The sequence below is a fragment of the Typopeltis vanoorti genome, chromosome 3, assembly GCF_054136105.1.
Source record: "Typopeltis vanoorti isolate ZY-2024b chromosome 3, IOZ_Tvanoo_1.0, whole genome shotgun sequence".
NCBI classification, from domain to species: domain Eukaryota; kingdom Metazoa; phylum Arthropoda; class Arachnida; order Uropygi; family Thelyphonidae; genus Typopeltis; species Typopeltis vanoorti.
Window position 1 is genome coordinate 102,659,385 of NC_143551.1, and position 21,900 is coordinate 102,681,284.

The following is a 21,900-nucleotide window of genomic DNA, read 5'->3' on the forward strand; positions in this document are numbered from 1 at the left end:
ATATGGATCTGGGAACTGTTTCTGATGACACTGTTTTGTCAAATTTCTGCATGTACATAATTGCAATAGGAGTGGAGATAATGGAAAACCTATACTAGCATGTTTGCAAATGATTGACTGATTCTCCCTTTCAGTTGTTTCCGACTGTAGATGACTTTGTAGGCCACAAAGTATTTCTGGTGAGATTTTTTACAGGTAGTTCACCATTGCTTTCCCCAATCCTCCTATTTTATCTGGGCTCAGGACCAGTACACTGCTGGGACATATTCATAACTTTGATCCATGTGTGTTCACTGGGCCGGTTTGCCTGTTCTCAGGGACCCAAAAAAAAATCCAAAGTTTCCGAAAGACCCCTCCCCCACAACCTCCGATTGAGACTGGCTAAAGAAAGAGACCAGATAAAGGTTTCTCACATCACTGACAGGAATCGAACCAGGTCTTTTGACCAAAGGGCTTCATCTATACTGACTGAGCTATAGAGGCTCTATGTTTGCAAATAATGACATCATATTGAGATTACAGAATGTTAGGTAAAGTTTTATTTTAATTTATTTTATGATTTTTTTAGGGGTTTTCTAACAAATGAGATAAACTGTTAACAAGTTTAGCTAAAAGGAAGGAGGTAAGTAAGACAGCTCCTGATTTCCAATACTGGCCAAAAGGACATACCATCTTATTGAGTTTTCAGCAAGCATATAGCTTAGGAATATGAGACGTGAAGTTTTTTTATTTTATACTTAGTACTGAGAGTCTTTTGCTCTCTTAAGGTTTCTGCCTGGCCTCTGACGAAAACCAGCCAGTTTGAAACAGCTGTCAGGCCAGTGAAAGCTTTTCAAAATGGACCAATAGGAGAGCAATATATGGATGCTTTGGGCAGCGATCATCTCTCCTATAAGGTCCGGATAAGGCAACTCGTAAATATTGGCGAGTGTATTCCTGTAAACTCTCTGATCAAGTTTCATACGAAACTTTTATAGTTTCTATATTTGGCTTTGAAATAATGCTGGATTTAATATATACTTAATTTTTATAAATATAGCTTAGGAATATGAGATGTGAAGTTTTTTATTTATTTATTTTTTTTTTTTTTTTTATTCAACACAATAGTTGATTTTATTAGTGATGAGATCACTCGTTTTCCTATTGGTGGGATAAGTAGGATCACTAGTTCTAAGGAAATGGATGAAGAGTTTTGACAAAAGAGCAGTAATTTTGGCTTCATTGTCTGCAGTGTTTATGATTACTAATACATTCTCTACATGTGCTTTATTGGTCAGCTCTGTTTGTTATGTTGTAATTTTTTGAGAACTACTCTTTTCAAAGTGGTTATTTTTCAAAACAGGAGTATTCTTCAAATGGATATAGTTTGTGCTAGCATCCTATAGCATTCCATATTATCAATTTTTAGAATGCTAGAGGATGTTATAACATAAATGGAATCCTTTATGTAAAAATCTGTTTGTTTATATGATAAAATTCATATAATTAACCTTTCTAATTAACTCTCACCTTTACAAACATCTTTTGTAGGATTTTCTTTATATAAAATTTCCAAATTTTTAGTTGGCCTGCCTTTATAGTATTTATCCATGCATGCAGTTTTATATAAAAATAGTTTCAATTAAGTTTCAAGTCTAGTATCAATGCTGAATTGTTACAGCTCCATTCTTTTTTTTTCAAAAGTCACACACACTTTGTTGGCTAGAGAACAGATCTGCTATGGATACAGTCAGCCAACCAGGCTGGCAACAGGCACCTATTATTAGCTTTTCCTTTTATCCAAATTTTCCTAATAACCTTTCTAATTAACTCTCACCTTTACAAACATCTTTTGTAGGATTTTCTTTATATAAAATTTCCAAATTTTTAGTTGGCCTGCCTTTATAGTATTTATCCATGCATGCAGTTTTATATAAAAATAGTTTCAATTAAGTTTCAAGTCTAGTATCAATGCTGAATTGTTACAGCTCCATTCTTTTTTTTTTCAAAAGTCACACACACTTTGTTGGCTAGAGAACAGATCTGCTATGGATACAGTCAGCCAACCAGGCTGGCAACAGGCACCTATTATTAGCTTTTCCTTTTATCCAAATTTTCCTAATATAATTTCTATAGGCTTAGAAATCATTTTCTACTCTGCTGCTGAAGCTAGCAATAAGAATCAACTTTTCTTTATCTCGGTTGCCTTCTTTCACGACTGATTTATTTGTTAGGCATCTAAATAAATAAATTCCCTCCTCACATCAGGAAGTGAGGTGGGAATTGGACATTGGGTCAGAAATTTCATTAGGTTCTCCACATTCCTTAAAGGATATGACAAATAAAAGGAATGATGCAGTGTGTATGTATACAGAAAAGCTATCCTTAAAGAGGATTAGTTCCCAGACTCTTATCAATAAAATAATTTTTACAATTTCAGTCTGAATAGTTTTTGATGAAATTTTATGAGTATATAAACAAAAAAGATGTTAAACTATTTCCTACTGTAAATACCATGATTCTATTCTAGCAATTTTTTTTTAAAATCTCCGTTACAAACAAAATTAAAGAAATAAATTAGCTGAATACAAAACCAAAAAATAATAAAATCCTTTAATGTCTTTTCATCAAAGTGCAGAACTCTTTCAATACTAACTTTTGAAAATGATAGGTAGGGGATCTCTGCTGTTAGCCATCGTTAATAGTTGAGGTGATGTCAGTTCAGGTAATAAGAATACAGGCACGGCTGCCAATTCATGTCCTGATTTCAAATGGTATTATTGCCTGAAATAATGTAAGTTCTTTGTTGAATTTTCTGAGTTGTATGATTATAAATCAGTTTTCAGGAGGTTTCCAAGAATTACTCTAAACAGCAGCTCAAATAATCAATGTCATTCTTCTGACATTCTAGCATTATGGAAAATGTTACAGGACTATGCAGCTGGCAACCTATGTAAAACAAGTCTAATCTAAATAGGTACTTCTATGAGCTCATAACATTCATAATTTTAATCTGGATTCATTTTTATTTTATATACTTTTATTTTATTCAAGACATTTTATTCACTGATCTGAAATTAAACAATGATTGACAATCCTATTAAAAAATAACATGAGATGCATAAATGCATACCCACAAGTTGTCGAATGCGTGCCATTTCTTCCTTTTTCCTCTTTTGCCTAGCTGCCTTATTCTGTTTTTCAATCCACTTTCTTTCTTCACGACTAAATAATTAATTATAAATAAACTATCAAATAAGAAACAAACAAGTGTATATAGCGTATAGAATTTTCTATGTGAAGTACCATATTTAAATTGTCAATCCATTACAAAACAAACAAATCAGTATTAAAACAATATTTAACTACATATATGCTGAAGATTACTGCAAAAACAAAGGCAACTTTGAAAATTTAGTGACTGAACCTTGCATAACATTTCACCATTTCCTTGAATGGCATTTTTAAAGACATGCTACCAACTAAGACAGATGTCCTCAAAAAACCTTGATTTAGAATAAAGAAAAAATGTTCATTTTTTTCTTTATTCTTGTTATTTTAAAGTATGTTTATGATTAAAAATCTTACATTACCCATATTTTATGAGTATAAAGTACTTTTTTGGACACAATTTTTATATTAAAGAATGTTTTTATGATTACAGGCATGGTTTATTTATATTATATGTGATAGGAGGACAACTAGAGCTATAAGACAATAATATTATCTCATTTCTTAGATTTCTTTGGTCTGAATTCATGTCGAAGATCTGCTGAAATTGGCCAGATTCTGGAACTTTTGTTAATATTATTCTTTGGCAAGTGCACAATTTCACACGAGTTGGATGATACTAGATTAAACCAAAAACTAAAGCTCTGAAGCAAGTGTATCATGTCTGTTAGAGAAAGAGAAAAAAAAAAATCTACATTTTCTATAACAAATACTGCCACCTTTGTTCCAATAAGAGGTAAAACAGTATTGTTGATATGCCTGAAAATACTTCTAGTGACAGTTCATTCCTGACTAAAGGACAAGTATTCTTATGAATGAATCATGGCAATTTTCATAACAGATACGTGTAATATGTTATTGAAAGAGTGAGGAAGTGAAGATTGTAAGTGTTCTGCCACTTCATGACAGAAGCACACTGAAGAGGAAGAGCAATGATAGCAAATGAAACAATAGGTAGTTTGTGCAGAAGGAATGATGGGCCTATCATTTGAGTTCGATGGAAAGAAGAATTTGTATAATGCTGTTGGTCCGAACTTAAATAGTTTTGGTGTCAGGTGTATAGAGAGAGCTTTGTTTGCTGAGAGTGCTGAAGTGCAAAGTCAGGAAAAGTTAAACAATTAGGGTGGATGCAGGTGAATATGTCTGAAGGCACCTATGAGTGAGTGAGTGTGAGAATGACCAACAAATGCAGAATCTAGTTTCCCAAGCAACAATATCGAATAAGGTAGTCAATTCAGGAAGTAACGGTGGATAAGAGCATAAAGCAATGCTACAGTTTCTATATATTACTTCTTGATACCAGAAGAACAAGGGAGTTTTTGGCATTGGTTAGCACAATCTCACCAAAAGTTATAGGCAATAGTGAGACTTGGCTAACAACAGATGATGAAGTTATATGGGATAGAATATGAAGGATTTAGTATTTTCAGGGAGGAGAGAGAAGATAGGATGGGGAGTTGTACTACTGAACACAGCAGATGAATTGCAGCCAAAAAGAATAGGAGACAAGAGAGAGAGAGAGAGAGAGAGAGTGGCTATTCTTTTGAAGAAGTCCGGTGCAAGATTGAGGCCAGTATGACAAAATATAAGGCCGGTTGCTGCAACAGACTGGGGAGTTCCAGGGATGATTAGGAAGACACATGTCAGCAAATTAATACAATTCAGGAAGTAACGGTGGATAAGAGCATAAAGCAATGCTACAGTTTCTATATATTACTTCTTGATACCAGAAGAACAAGGGAGTTTTTGGCATTGGTTAGCACAATCTCACCAAAAGTTATAGGCAATAGTGAGACTTGGCTAACAACAGATGATGAAGTTATATGGGATAGAATATGAAGGATTTAGTATTTTCAGGGAGGAGAGAGAAGATAGGATGGGGAGTTGTACTACTGAACACAGCAGATGAATTGCAGCCAAAAAGAATAGGAGACAAGAGAGAGAGAGAGAGAGAGAGAGAGTGGCTATTCTTTTGAAGAAGTCCGGTGCAAGATTGAGGCCAGTATGACAAAATATAAGGCCGGTTGCTGCAACAGACTGGGGAGTTCCAGGGATGATTAGGAAGACACATGTCAGCAAATTAATACAATAAATACAGGTTGAGTAATTATTATGAGACTTCACCTACGGAGATATAGATTGGAAGGAAGAAAGATCACTGGCAGGAAAGAAATGGAATTTATACATATACTGAGAGATAATTACTTGAGGTAGCATGCGATGTAGAGCATTCAGGGTATGAGAGTATTCAATTTGGTTACAGGATCAAAAGAACTATCCATAACCAAGATAGTTATGGATAGTTCTATCCATAACTATCAATAATATTGGAGAAAGTGACAATGAGGTCTTGATTGGGAGATGAAAACATGAGGAATATTCTATCATGTGGAACTACAAGGGGCAGGTGATTAAGACAAGCTTAGAAGGAAGCTTGAGGCTGTGTCATGGCATAAAAATGCAAGCGAATGATGTTAATAGCACATGGAAGATAGTTAAGGAACATCTGGAGGAAGCATAATCTGATTATATACTCAAGGTCAAGAGAGTTTAGAAGGTCATGACAAGCAAGAGGGAGAATGACTAAGGAAGGATAACCTTAATGAATGTTGGTGGCAGTGAGTTGATAGAAGCAGATAAAATAGTTGCAGTCCCGAGTAACCACTTTGTAAGATTATATCATTCAAGTGAGGATACTGCAGTGAAAACGTTTGTGTGGCAGGCACTGGCGTAGGAACAGAGGTGGATGGATGAATTGGAGGTTCTCAGGATACTGCAGAATCTCAATATATAGCAGCAGGATTAGGTTGCCAGGGTAACTCATATGATCACTTGGCTAATGAAGATCACACTAATAAGTAGAGACATGGAAGTTGTAATTCATCTTTATGTCTTAATATATCCATAGTAATCCAAATGTAAATATACTGAAGCTCACACTAATAAGTAGAGACAAGGAAGTTGTCATTCATCTTTATAAGGCCTCAATATATCCACATTAATCTAGATGTGGATATATTAAAGCCTTATTACATCCACATCTTGATTAATGTTCTCAGGCTGGGTTCCCATAGATTTCTTGGGATGAGAAAGTAGTAGAGAGCATACAGAGGTGAGTGACCAAGATGGTAAGTGGTGTGTGGAATGCTTCCTTCAACCACTTTTTTTGTCTAATAGGCAAAAAAAGTGGAAATATGTTAGAAACATTCAAGTTACTTAGAGGATTTTATAAGATTCATGCAGAAGAAGTGTTTCAGCACTTGGCTAGGGGGAGGGGCAGACAAGAGATCATTCCTGGAAGTTGAGTAACAGTGGAGTTAGTAGAGATGTGAAGACTAGATTTTTCACTTGGAGAGTGGTGAATGAATGAATGGAATTGGGGTTTCCAAGGAGAGGTATGATAGATATTGTGTGGATAGTTTAGGTCTCTCACAATGAGTCTTCAGACTCCATGGAGGTTTCCATACAATAATAATAATATATTATCTCTGAGAGTGTTGGAGATATCTTCATAGAAATTTAAAATTTCTTCATCTGAATGATTGGAGATAGGTGCGTATATTTGTATTACACTTAAACTGCTTATTAATTTTCAATCAAGCACATAGTTATCTGGGAGACTGGTTTAAATTCAAGGATGTCAGTTTTCCATCTTTTATAAACCATAATTTCAACTCCTTGAGAATAATCTCCTACAACAGTATGTAAAATATATTTGTTTTCATTAATATTTTTCTTCTATTCCAATTTATTTTTTTTCAGTATCTTACAGAGCTTTTCTTCTTTCCAAGTTCTGACATATAAAGTACAAATCTCAATTTCCTTATCATGGTGTATTTCACAGATACATTATCCAGTTATTTTTATAACTTTATAATTTACAAGGAAACCAAAATATCCCCTAAATGTTTTGAGCAGTGTATGACTGTAAAATCCCACATGATAAGTAATTCTATAACTTACCATGCTTAGTTTTACAAGGGTCTTAAGTCAAAAAAATACATAAGATGTAATATAAAGTTGAGGTAAAGTATATATATAAAAAAATAGTTATAATATCTGTATGGTTTTGATCTTACTTGTAAAACAATTGTGCTCAACACAAAAGAATAAAGAATCGTTCTTTGTTAAGTAGTGAGTCAGCAGAAAGGTTGCCCAGATTAATGAAGAACAAAAGGAAAGTCCTGAAGAGAAAAGTTGCACAGACTTACAAAGGTGAGAGAGCATCGATGAACAAAAGACTTCGGAAAAGGCACACAAAAGTAGCGTCGACACACCTAAGGGTAAGCACGAAAAATGAGAAAGTAAAGATAAAGAAAGGGAAAAGGATATTTGAGTGACCTGCTGAGTAGCAATGGGGTTCCCAGATGTTCCCAGGGTTCAGAAGTTGCCAGGCTCTCAGCAACCACTGGCACCTATGCCAGGAATCAAAGGAGAGACTTCGCCTATGTAGTCCAGATCTCCTCAGGAATTATCCTGATAGGCTTCCAGTCGTCAACTACCGAGGGGGGAAAAGGGGGGGGGATCACTTGTAGTTCACATCGAACCACCATAAAGGATGAAATGCACTGCCGTGATGTCCTAGTGAGTAAGAGAAACATCATAATCAAGACAGAAGAATGAGATATCCTAACGGAACTTTTATAGAATACAAAGGACTGTTTGTGAAGGAAGATCTGTAAATAACAGTGATAAGTTAGTACTCTTGTGATATGGATATAAGTAACTGTGAGAAGGTATGCAATAAGTTATCTCAGTAGTGTACAATATGTCAGAAGGTTAGCCTCGAATCTTCCGAGAGAATCCATCATTCCTCATTAGTGTAATGTTTCATCATCATCAAATTCCTGCCATGTACCCTCAAGAGGGGTGTACAGAATATGATAGTACTACATGAAAAATTAACTGAAAAATTTACATCATTACTAACTTCCTATCTTCAATTTTCCTCCAAATCAGTCTGTTACTTGTCAAGACTCCAACATTATCAGATCTTATATTTCTATCATCTAAGGCACATTGTACCGTATCAATCCACCTATATCTTGGTCTTCCTCTGGGCCATTTTCCTGCCAACCTGGCAGAGAACACTTGTTTTGCCAATCCTTCCTCACCCATTTTGTTTAAGTGACCATACCACCTGAGATTAGCTCTGCTAACGCATTCCTGGATGCTGACAATGTCAAGCTCTTTCCTAATATCCTCGTTTTTTAATATGATATTGCCATTGATGCCATCTATTCACACCTCTGATATTTCTCAGGACTCTCATATCTGCGGTCTCTAGTCTTTGGTCAAGTGTTTTACTTCTGACCCAGCTCTCAGATCCATAAGTTAAAATTGGTTTGAACACTGTCTTGTATACAGCTAATTTAGTGTTCTGACTAATTTCTCTCTTATTCCATATGTATTTATTCAATTGACTTCCTACCATACCAGCTTTGTTGATTCTTTTGTCTATTTCCATATTTAATTTACCATCTTCACTAAAAATCATGCCTAAGTAGCTGAAATGTTTTATTTGTTCCACAGGTTCTCTGTTCACAATGCAGTTGACATTTGCAATGATTCTGCCTATTTTCATTGCCTTTGTCTTTTTATTGCTGACCTTCATACCATATCTATTACAACAGTTATTCAATTTATCAGGGAATCTTGCAGACCTGTAGCGAATTTATTTAGAAGCATAATATCGTCTGCATAAAGCAAAGAGCTGACATTACCATCTCCAATTTTGATATCATGTTTAATACCACTTTCCTTCATAATGTGATCCATATAGATAATGAATAACAGAGGGGATAATATATATCCTTGTCTCACACCAGATTTAACATTAAACTATCTTCCTGTACTTCCTTCAATTCTAACTGCTGACTTACAACTCAAATAGAGACTAAGTATTGCCATATAACTGTAGCGTATTGAATAGCTTCTCTCTTGGCACCTTTTCATATGCCTTTTCCAGATCGACAAAACTTATGCTTTAGTATTAATAATAGCTTTTAATCAAGATTTAGAAAGGCTAGGGAAGTGCAACTATAACTGTTGTTTCATCTGTAGACGCATTTCTTAGTTATAATAAATGACTTGTAAACAACACACTGATCTGATACTTGTCAATTCACTATCTCCAAAAAAATTGAGGACCTGTGTGCTAGTATAATATTGCCACGACTAATCTAATGTTGAATAAGATGAGAAATTTCGTTTAAGGTTACGAATTCCTGCATTGCCGTTAGTCCACGTTCCAATCCCCCACTCTTGGAAGTGTAAGCTGGCTGGCACAGCTGAAAAAAAAAATTTTTTTTTTTTTGCCAGATTATAGCGCATAAGGGACTGGTTATATCATAGACATATGGCTGATGGCAACCGGAATTAAAGTTGGCCATACATGCGACAAAGATTAAGGCAAGGCAGAAAGGGGGGGGGGGGGTGTTATTACAGCATAAGTTAGTAAAGACATAAAGGTAAAGCTTTAGTTAATTTTACAAATACATAGTACATAGATGACCCTAAAAATTATAGAATAATCAGTATACTAAATTCCTGTTACAAAATATATAGCAGAATCTTAAATAGCAAACTAATGAAATATTCCAAAAACTTGATTTTAGAAGTACAGAATGGATTTAGAAAAGGACGATCATGTATAGACCCGGCCTTTTGCCTAAAATTAATAATAGAGAAAAGAAGAGAATACAATTTAGAAACACATATTGCATTTATTGACTTTGAAAAAGCATTTGACAAAGTTAAAAGAAACATATTATTTAACATATTAAAAGAAAGACAAATACCAAATAATATCCTAAAAGTTATCACAAGTATATATGAAAATAATCGAATACAAATAAGATTAAATCACGAGCTATCATATACGAGAGAGATAAACCAAGGGGTCCAACAGCGATGTCCCCTCTCAGCAACTCTTTTTAATATCTACTTAAATGAAATAAAATGGAGTAAACAAAATGGAGTAAAAATTTACATCAAGGAATTAAACTTTCACCTACAGTTAACTTAAACACTCTCCTCTTTGCAGACGACCAAATAATAATTACAAATTCTGAAGATAGCTTACAGAAAGCTATTTTAAATCTAAATGAGATATCCAAAGATTATGGTATGATAATATCAACAGAAAAATCAAAAACTATGGCCTTTAAAGGACAAGATCCAGCAAGAACTAAAATAGTAATAGATAACAAGATCTTAGAACAGGTGAATTCATTAAACTACCTAGGATGTATGATCACATATGAAAATGAAAAACATATAAACGTAAAAATTACAAAATATTTTAAAATAACAGGTGTAATTAACTCTATATTTAAACCAAAACCTAGTTCAAAAACAAACCAGACTAAAAGTATACAATACATTAGCCCCTACCAGTCTTAATGTATGGAAGCGAAATCTGGACAATAAAACAAAAAGACAAACAAAGATTGACAACAGCAGAAATGAAGTTTATGAGAAAAACTGCAAAGTATACCCTATTTGATCACAAATGAAATGAAGAAATTATGAAAGAATTAAAGCAAGAACCAGTAATAGAAAAAATTAAAAAATATAAACATAAATGGATGGAACCTGTAAGAATGAAAACAGAAAGATTACCAAAACAAGCCCTTAAAATACAAGCCATTAGGGAAAAGAAAACCAGGATGTCCTCTTAAACGATTCGACAATGACTTCTAAGGCCGGAACAGGCCATGCTAGGCCTAAATCCTTGATATGCATGATGATAGTGCATACACATATTACTAAATCACTTAAGGAATTGACAACGTAGATACGAATATAAATTAAATTACACTTTAATAAATATTTCCGATATTAAAGTGTAATTTAATTTATATTCGTATCTATGTTGTCAATTCCTTAAGTGATTTAGTAATGCATAACCAACGTATAAGCCTGTCTATGAGACATACACATATATAATAGAAAAAAATAAAAGATTTACATGACTTCTGCAGTAATTTAACCTTATACAATATTTTCCTGGGTCTGGCACACACCGATGAGAATCTCAATAAAGATCAAAAACAGTATGGATAGTGACCCTTTCCCATAATGCATTGCAGTATAAACAATATAAACTTATATGAAGTCAGTCAATAGCCGCTTTGTACAAGTAGATTGGTCATGAAGATATTTCTCTCACACACACACACACACACACACACACACACACACACACACACACACACACACACACACACAGAAACTTTGTATGGTTATACTTGGAAAAAGTTTAAAAAAGGAATATAATTTCTTGTCAAGTATAATATACTTCACAACCAAGTGAAAAAAACCTCCTACAGTGGTGTCTAATGGAATAACCTACAGAATTTCTACATCTCTTTTTTTTTTCCATACTCAAAAATTACTGTTTCCATCTCCAGATCCAAACAACTGCTCTGAACTAATAACTGAAATAATCTTTACTGTAATAAAGTCCTACATTCACCACTCCATTTGTAATGGAGTGGTGAATGTAGGCCCATCCAACTGAAACCCAAGCTCTGGTTCTCTAAAAAAGAAGTAAAAAATTATCAATAAATTGAAAGAGTCAAAAGGGCAAAAATGCAATAAAGTCTGCTTCCTGGTCAACTTGCAGTTGAGCATTCTATCCCTAGCTAAGGCAGTTGGATGTAACTTCTGTTCTTCCTTGCTTTCACCTCTCACATCCCAACAGTACCATGGGAATGTCACCAAAGATAAGGCAGTCTTTTCCTCTAACTCTTGTTCAACAAGATCTTTTGCAAGAAGGATTAATATCATATCAAAAAATCAAGAAGGATAATGAGAATCAGAAATCTTCATTAGTGTTGATACTGATGAGTCCATGATCCAGATGATATCCCTCCAGTGTGTATAAAACTTGTGTCCAGAATTAATATCCATTCCATATTATCTGCAAAAGCTATCATAATCATCTGGCTCTACACAATAGCATGGAAGCATGGAAGCAAGCCTTCATACAACCTATATCTAAAAGCAGAGATAAAAGTTAGTCATAAAACTATCATTCCACTGCTCTCCTTCACAAGTGAATTGATGAAAGATGTCAACAACAAGCAGCTTCTTTACCTGAAAACCAATCCATTAATTAGTGATCACCAGTAAGAATTCTGTTAGTCTTGTTCTAAAGATCACTTCACCAACCATACCTTCCTTTGGACACAGGCCATGGAAAAATTCAGAGAAACCCATTTGATTACGTCTGGCATTGTGGCCTTCTCGAAAAGCAACCGACTTATAGTCTCCATCCTAACCTTTGTGACTGGATTGCCAACTTCCTCTGATCAGATTTCTTTATCGATGCAAGAATAGTCAGGGTGCATACTCTTGAACCAATGCTCTTTCTACTTGGCATCAATAATCCTCTCTCTAACTTTGAATTCTATTCCTAGTTTTGCTGATGTTCGTTCTCTTTTAGAAACCCTATAGTACTCAAGTGACTGAAACTTCAAGATTTTCCATATGTCTTAAAAGTGGATCTCCTTACCAATCTCAATTGAAGTAAAGATAACAATGAATTTCAATGTTATTAAAATAGTCTCATCATCATAATGAGACTATTTTAAGAGGGAGTGAAATAGAAATATCCTATTTCACTCCCTCTTATCTTTAATACTGCTCCAATATTCTTTCAAGATCAGTTTCTCCATCTTGGGCTGACTTTCACATTCAGCTTATCCTAGCATAAGCATCAATAGACTCTTTGCTTTTAGCAAATTTGGCATTCTTTTTCATTCGAAACACTCTCCTACTTCAACTCCTAATACTTTATAAATCTCAATTCTGCCTGACCTTAGAATACTGTTATATTATTTGGATTGATGGACCCAAAACTACCCTAAGAATAATGGCCTATATAAGAAAAGGACAAGCCACTTAATTTGTTGACCACCCTCTCTCTCTCTCATGTCACTTTCTCATAGGCATTCTCTGTTTCCAAATATGCTTTTTTTTTTTTATGGTACTTTCAGGAGCATTGTGCCACTGAGCTGGCAACTAGCATCTCTGTTCTTTGGAACAGCATTCTCATGCTGATTTTCTCAACGAATACAACAACAGCTTTTTCAAAAACATGGATTACTTCTTTCTCCTCAGTCACTTGTCTCTACATGACATGGTTGTGTTATTAGTCTCGTGACCACTCAGGTGGAGGCGGGGATGTGATGCCAGACGTGATCGAATGGGTTTCTCTGAATGGCCTGTGTCCAAAGGGAGGTAAGGTTGGCAAAGTGATCTTTAGAATAAGACTAACAGAATGCTTACTGGTGATCACTAATTAATGGAGGGGTTTTCAGATAAAGAAGCTGATTGTTGTTGATATCTTTCACCTATTCACTTGTGAAGGAGAGCAGTAGAATGATAGTTTGATGGCTGACTTTTATCTCTGCTTTCAGATATAGGTTGTATGAAGGCTTGCTTCCATGCTATTGTGTAGACCAGATGATTATGATAGCTGTTGCAAATGATATGGAATGGGTATTAATTGAGGACACAAGTTTTATGCACACTGGAGGGATACCATCTGGATTATGGGACTTATCAGTATCAAGACTAATGTGGATTTTTCTTGATCTTGAGATCAAGATCTTGTTAAAACAAAAGTTTAGAGGAAAAGAGTGCTGTTAAGAGGTCTCCCTTTATCTTTGGTGACATTTCCATGTACTGTTGGGATGTGAGGGGTGAAAGCAAGGAAGAACAGAAGTTACATCCAACTGCCTTAGCTAGGGATAGAATGCTCAACTGCCAGTTGAGCAGGAGGCAGATTTATTGCATTTTTGCCCTTTGACTTTTTCAGTTTGTTGAAAAAACACTGGATTTTAAGGTGGGGAAAAATCAATATTTCTCCAGGTTTCTCTTTTACAATTTTTCTTATCCTCTTCAAGTATGCTTGCATAAATTGTATCTGTAACTCAAAAGGGAAATTCCTATATAATTCTCAGATGGTTTCTCAGACATTTTAATGACCAAGATAGTATGAGAGCTCTACTATAATCATCAGGAACATGACTTGCTAAATTATGTAATGTAGCTTTTAAACTTTTATGGTAATCCATCCATGAGAGAGTATCCTATGGAAGGTGGGAGGGGATCTGGAATGTTCTGATAAACACCTAGAACAAAAATGATATTAAAGCTACTGATAGAACCACAGGAAAGAACACTAGATTTCAAGACATATAAATTGCACCTGTTAGGAAAGAGATAAAAAGGAAGAATATTCCAAAATCAGCAGAAGAAGAAAGAATGAAGCAAAAGAAAATTTCATTCTAATTATATATTTGGTTTAATCCTTTATCCAAGTGTAAGCAACAAGGTTTTACACCTGAAGTATTTTCAGGACTCGGGCAACTTGTGGCAAAAGTGGTACAACTTCTCATCACTTGCCTTAGTATCTCATAATGCAAAGCATATCTCCTTGCTGACATGTATAATGCTATGCATTAAGGAAAGGGTCACTACCCAGACCAGTTTTTAGTCTCAGCAGTGGGAGCCAGATCCAGAGGTGGTGATACTAAGGTGGAAGTAATGCAGAAGTCATATTTCCATATACAAGTTGCCAAAAGGTGTCACACCTTATTATTAAAATTCTCTGGATTAGAGATAGTTGATGGAAGTTTTTTCAATTGGCTATGCTACCAATTATATATTTGGTTTAATCCTTTATCTAAGTGTAAGCAAAGACCTCAATAAAGGTCGAACTGGTCTGGGTAGTGACCCTTCCCTTAATGCATAGCATTATACATGTCCGCAAGGCGATGTGCTTTACATTATGGGATACTAAGGCAAGTGATGTGAAGTTATACCACCTTTACCACGAGTTTCCCCAGTCCTGAAATTACTTCAGGCAAAAACTTTGTTTGCTTATACTTGGATAAAGGATTACACCAAACACAGTATTTGCCAGCGTATAAGAGTATAAGACGCACCCCCTTTTTTTTGTGCACATTTTTTTTAGGAAAAAACTTTATCACTGAATATTATAATGAATTTACAGTATTTCAAATATAAAGTAATAAGTAGGTCTACTTTCAACAAACACCTACTCTAACTAGGAAAGAGTACCCACTTTTTAATCTTTTTTGTCAAAACCCAGAAATTCATCTCCAGAGCTAAATGAAGAGACACTTGAAACTTCTTCTAAATCAGAATCTGAGTCCTCATACAACAAATTGTCCTCAGTACCATCCAGTGCATTACTAATGCTACACTTCTTAAAAATGATTTAACCACTATCTCAGTTTTCACAGCGTCCTATGAAGCTTGCTTTGACCCACTCACAAACTTGCGAAATGCTGAGCCTCTTCCTTCTTCCTCAAATTCTTGCCATTTTGCAGTTCCACTTTGTAGGTTATGTTTACTGCGAGTTGCTTTTTTTTTGGTCCTCATCCTAATTCTGCCAAGTTCTTATCATTTTCTCAGTTGGAGGTGGCCCGAAATGCCTATCTGCAGCCCTGTTTCCATGTTCTTTAGCATACACAATCACACGTAACTTGTATTCAATATTGTAGCAATGGCGACGTTTTTCAGCCATAATTTGCCAAGAAATTTAGAGCAAAATTTAATGGCAGAAATTTATCACCGTTCACAACAACTGCGACAACAATTGGAATGTTTAAATGGAACACAGCTGTGATCATTGATGACAATGCATGCACATCCACTGAACTCTACATAACTGGAATGCTCTCACACACAGCAAGGAAGCAAGAAAGAAATCGTATAACTCGGAACAGAGAAAATTTCCAGAAATGAAAGAAAGTGAAAAACAGGGTGCATATAAGATGCACCCTGTTTTTCAGACCTATTTTGAAAGAAAAAAGTCTCTCTTATATGCTGGCAAATATGGTATATAATTGGTCACATAACCAAGTGAAAAAAAAAAAAAACTTCTATCAACTATCTCCAATCCAGAGAATTTTAATAATAAGGTTTAACACCTTTTGGCAACTCGTATATGGAAATATGACTTATGCATTACTTCCACCTTGGTATCACCACCACTGCGTCAGGCTCCCACTGATGAGACCTCGATAAAGGAAGAAACCAGTCTGGGTAGTGACCATTCCCATAACGCATAGCATTATACATACCCATAAGGATATGTGCTCTGCATTATGGGATACTACAGCAAGTGATGTGAAGTTATACTACCTTTACCACGAGTTGCCCCAGTCCTAAAATTACTTCAGGTGCAAACTTTGCTTACATTTGGATAAAGGATCAAACCAAATGCAGGAAACCCTCATAACGCAGATGTTAGAGGTTCCACAAAAAATGTGCCGCTATATAAATTGCATTATGCAAGACTCAGATCACATAGAAAAAGTAGGGTTAGGTTCCGAAATCGTTTTTTTTTTTTTTTTTTTAAAGATTATATAAACAATGACATATCCAACAAAAATATATTTTTATTTAATTCGGGTAATTCATGTAAGTTAAGAGAACATAAACTATGAAACAAATACATAGTATAAAATTATAAAAAATTATAAATTGTACGTAAACTTCATTGCACATAATACATAAATGTTTTAGGCAAAATAAAATAAAGTGTATATTTTAATTGTCATCACTCTCTTCAAAACTAACATTTCGTAGCTGTTCTTTATTTACGAGCCGGACATCGTCGTCACTTGAAATCTCTTGGACATCATTAGTATAAGTCTCAATGCATACTTCGGCTGGTTTAGTTATCAAGAAGTCAGCAATAAGACCTTACTTACTACTATGATGCAATTTTTTATTAAGTTCATAATACGGAGCTAAACAAATATCCAATTATCTCATGAATTTTCCGGAGCGCTCCATTGAGAGATCATTATCCATAAAATAACTTTCTTGACAAGTCCAATCCTTCTGCTAATTTCTTTAAACTGAATTCTTTAACGGTTTCATCACAATCAGAATCTTCAGCAGAACTTTCCCTGCCATTTGGTTTGACGTCATCTATTAATTGTACCAGTTTCTCCTCATTTAAATCTATTTGCTCATCAATTAATTCACAATTGAAGAGATTGGAGCACTTACTTATGAAGTTGGCAAAGGTTGAGTCTCATGTGCTGATCGAAACCAAATGTACCTCCAGCCTTGTTCAATTGTTACCTTGGCAGTTTGCAGTGGGTGGGTTTATCCCTATTAACAAACGTGTATATCACAAAAGCGATCTAAGTGGCCATTACTATAAAAGTAATTTTTTTTTTTACATAAAAAAAGCATTAAATATTGTACGTAACTGACCAAAAAATAAAGTGCTCAGCTTGAGATTAACACACTTATGATTTTAACGTGCTTTCCTGGCAGAAAATGAAGACAATTTTCAACAATAAATACTTTATATGGTAAACAACTGATGTACATGTGTGCTAAAAGGTATTTCCCCTAATATAAATTCGCTACTTATAACTACATGCACAATACGGGAAAATCAAATTTAACGAAGATAAAATTTGAATTTTAAGTCGCGCAATGAAAAATATATGAAAAGATAAAGGGTTACTATAGTTTGTAGACCATCTTATATCGAAACCGTATTGTATAAGTACCACGTTCAACAAGGGTTACTACAATTTGTAGACCGCATTATATGAGGGTTACCTGTATATAATTGGTAACATAACCAAGTGGGAAAAAAAACTCCCATCCCATTAAAATTTCATTCTGTAAATTGAACTGTGAAGGACTGTTGAATATGTGTGGCATGTAATTGATTTAACACATTTAGAATAGAGCAGGATAATTGTTGATGCCAATTCTGATGAACAGTACCCATGCAAATGCTTGCAGAAAATGAAAGCAGCAGAACCTGAACATTTGTGCGCAAGATTGAATTGCTAAGAGATGGAAGTATTTTTAGGGACATCTTAGGAGCACTACACCAAAGGTAAGACCAACATTCAATGATTAGATAGATCAAAACCTCATTTAAGAATGGTTTGAAGATAATTTCGGGTTAGAGAAGTTCATATTCTGGAAGTTATAATGAAAGTAATGTAATTCAAGGCTTATGACTAATAAAAAAAAACCTGTATTGGATTTGCAGTCAACTGGAGAAGGTCAATGATAACAGAAGGAAGAGAATAGATGAAACCAAAATCTATGGAACATCTGCAGTAGTTGCAAAGTTTGAGGATCTATTATCTATCATCACACAAAACATGCATCCAGACAGAATGCAGGCAAACTAGTTACTGATACCAGAAGACAGACCGTAGGATAGAAGCTTAGAATAAGTCTCTGCACCAAACTCAATCAAATCCTTTTCAAATATCAACAGCAGCCACTAGATTCCCCAAAGTTTTCTACAGTCAATCAATAAAAGAGATCCCTTACTGATTGATTGACATTGATGGAATTCATACAGGTGCTTGCTTATTTTCTGAGAGGCTTAAAAAAATAGTGTAGAAGTTGAGTTAATGGTTTGTACATTATTTTGAAAAAAAAGAACTGTAGGGAGGGACTTTTACAGTGATTTCAGGAAAATGATACTGCCTTTCTTAGGAATGGGTTGGTTATTGGCTAATTTCAAAACTACATGACAGATACAAGAAGAAAAGAAAAAAGGCAACATAGAGCAGGAGTCAACTCTGGATCACAGATCCTCTGAACAATTTGAGATATGCCATCAAGGCAAGTGATTATGATAAGCTTAGGAAGAAGCTTAAATCTGTGCCATGGCATAAAATTCTGCAGGATAAGGATGTTAGTAGTGTGTGGTAGATAGTTAACGGTCTTCTAGAGCAGCGCTTCCCAAACTGTGGCCTGCAGCCCCCTTGGGGGCCATAGGTTTTGTTGAGGGGGCCGTGAAATAATGAAAACAAATTTAAAATGTTTTAAGACTAAGTAGATTTTTTTTATTTTAAAAGAAACGTATTTAACTTTTATTATTTATTATTTCTTTTTTGTTATTTTTTATATTTTAATGGAAAAATTCACACATTGGTGTTTGTTCACAAACTTTGCTTCCTGCATATTTCGCTGCTTAATGAATATTAGTAAATATTGCTTATTCATGTGTTTCATTTCAAAGCAGTGGTTAATTGTATTTACTTCGAATGCTCTCCAGGGAAGCTCCAAATCTTCCTGTCCCTTTCATCATGCGTTCGTAATCAGGGACTGTTGATATTGACTTTATATACATATCAAAACTCGTTTCATATTATCACTGTCATCCGAGCTAGTTGTCTGTTACCAATAAAAATAAAAGTCTCCCATATACTTCACACATGAAAAAAAGCTTAAACAAGTTCATGTGGGGAGATAGTAACTCGCTTGCAGTGGTTACTATACACGCCCTCCCTAACAGCCACTATACTGCAGAGGCAATAAAAACAAGTACTTTTATTATGCCAGTGAATAAGGTATGAGGAGTCTGTGTACTATATTTCTCAACAAATAGTGCAATTAGAGACAACTGGGATAAAAACACACTAATTAATGAATCACATGTCCCCTCATACAGAAACCATGCTGTATAGACTGAAACTTAACAATATGTTGCATTGGGCAAACACAGTATCTAACTAAAAACTATTGTTATTAATTAGATGTGTGCGAGTTCGATTTCCCAAGGCAGCAATAAAATTCAACCGAACATATTAAAATTCGTAAAAGTGTTAAAACTAAGTAATATATATAATGTATGGCAGTTTCACATATGGAATTCAGTTGAAGACAGTTAGCATTTCAACTCAATTGTCAGCTATGCTTTTATCTTTCGGTTGCTCGATCTTTTGTTAATACCTCACCAATCATATGCACGTTTTAATAACCTGCCTTTGCTGTCTGTTTCGTATTAGGCTTAGTTACCGTAAAGGGAGAAAAGTCACAAAAGAGAAAAATGTTCCTGGTCTGGGGATTCCCTTATTCAGGTAATATTCACTAATTTCATGTTATCAGTCTGTGGTTGCCAGTATCGGTAAGTGGTGATATTATTTGATCTATTCTACGTTAAAAAATTTAACCCTGAGATGGATAAGTGGCTGATAAAATATAAAAAAAATTCCTGTGGACAATCAGAAGAAGCAGAAACAGACTCAAAAAAAAAGGACAGTATTTCACATTTTACCAGAACAGCCCGCATCGTCTTCAGAACCAAACGGTAAGAGGCAAAAAATGTAATATATGCATTTGATTTTTGCAATATTCGCTGTGTATGTTTTGTATTGAATATAAATACAATAAATATTATAATAATATCTCTCTCTATTACGATTTTTTTCAGGGGGGGGGAGGCGTGAAATATTTTAATTTTTGCAAAGGGGGCCCTGACATCCAGAAGTTTTGGAAGCACTGTTCTAGAGAAAGCAATATTAAACTGTATACCTAAGGTAAGGAGGGTTAATCAGATAGGAATTATATGGATACATAATATCATCAAGCACAAGCTGCAGAAGAAGAAAATGCTGTGGAGGATATATATATAAAAAGAAAGGTGACAAGCAAACTCATGAACAGTACAAGGCTCAGGCAAGAAAGATGACCAATATGGAAAGGAAGGCAAAATCAGATTATGAGAAGAATCTAGCCAAGTAGGCCACAAGAAATCCCCAAGAGTTCTTTCGTTATGTGGAAAGTAAGAGGAAGAATAACTGTGGAATTTTAACCTTAATGAGTGATGATGATCACGAGGAGACAGAAGCAGATAAAATAGTTGGGTTACTGAGTGATCACTTTGCAAGGGTATATCATCCTGGTGAGATTACTGCTTTAACATACATGACAGACACTAATGTGGGAACAGAGGTGAATGAATTGGAGGTTCTTAGGACATTACAGAATCTCAATGTAAATACAGCTTTGGGATTAGATGGGAAATCAGATAGGGTGTGGTGATAATGTGCAAGGGAAATGGCAATGTCTATGAGAGAGAATCTTTAATTTAAGTCTCAGCTCTGGTAAAGTTCCAAGGAAGTGGAAAGAGTGCAAAATTATTCCCTTGCATAATGGAGGTTTTAAGACTTCAGTAGCAAATTATAGACCAATCAGTATCTCAGACATTGTGGTAAAACTACTGGAAAAATTGGTAAACAAGAGAATTCAAGAATGGGTGAATAAATATGATATTGTATGAAGGGTAACATGGCTTTGTGAAGGGTTGGTCATGCTTTAGTAATTTACTAACTTTTTTTACAATAGTGTAACAGCTGAGTTGTATAAAGCAAATGGTTACACGATTCTGCTGGATTTTGAAAAGGCATTTCACAGGATACTGCATGGAACGCTGTTATGCAAATTAGAACAAATGGGGATGGATATGACTTTGGTAGTAGATAAGAGCGTAGCTGCTGGACAGATAACAAAAAAGTGGTATATGGAGGGGGCAGAATCTAGGCAAAAACAGGTGGCTAGTGGTGTGCCACAAGGTTCAGTGCTCAGACCACTACTGTTTAATTTGTACATAAATCATATAGGAAATAACCTGAAAGGAAATATTTAGTTCTTTGCTGATGATGCAAAATTAGGCAGAGTAATAATAATTAATCAAGGTGATGTGGAGAGTTTGCAGATGATTTAAATAGGCTATCAGTTTATTGTGGAGAAATATAAAGATATGCATTCTGGGAAAAACAGATTACAAGCCATGTATCATATTGATCACACTTACTCCAGGAAAGAGATGAAGCTAGAGATTTAGGAGTGGTGGTAGACAGAGAGTAA

The 21,900-nt window shown here is 34.9% G+C and overlaps 1 protein-coding gene across 1 annotated transcript in view; it reads right to left on the reverse strand.

The window, feature by feature from the left end:
• The window catches only part of LOC150108433 (dnaJ homolog subfamily C member 2), a 337,407-nt gene that overhangs the window by 159,678 nt on the left and 155,829 nt on the right, over positions 1–21,900 (reverse strand). Inside the window, exon 8 of the mRNA XM_090415844.1 lies at positions 3,113–3,204. Coding sequence (XP_090271970.1) covers positions 3,113–3,204 — 92 coding nt within the window. The remainder of the gene's footprint in view (positions 1–3,112; positions 3,205–21,900) is intronic.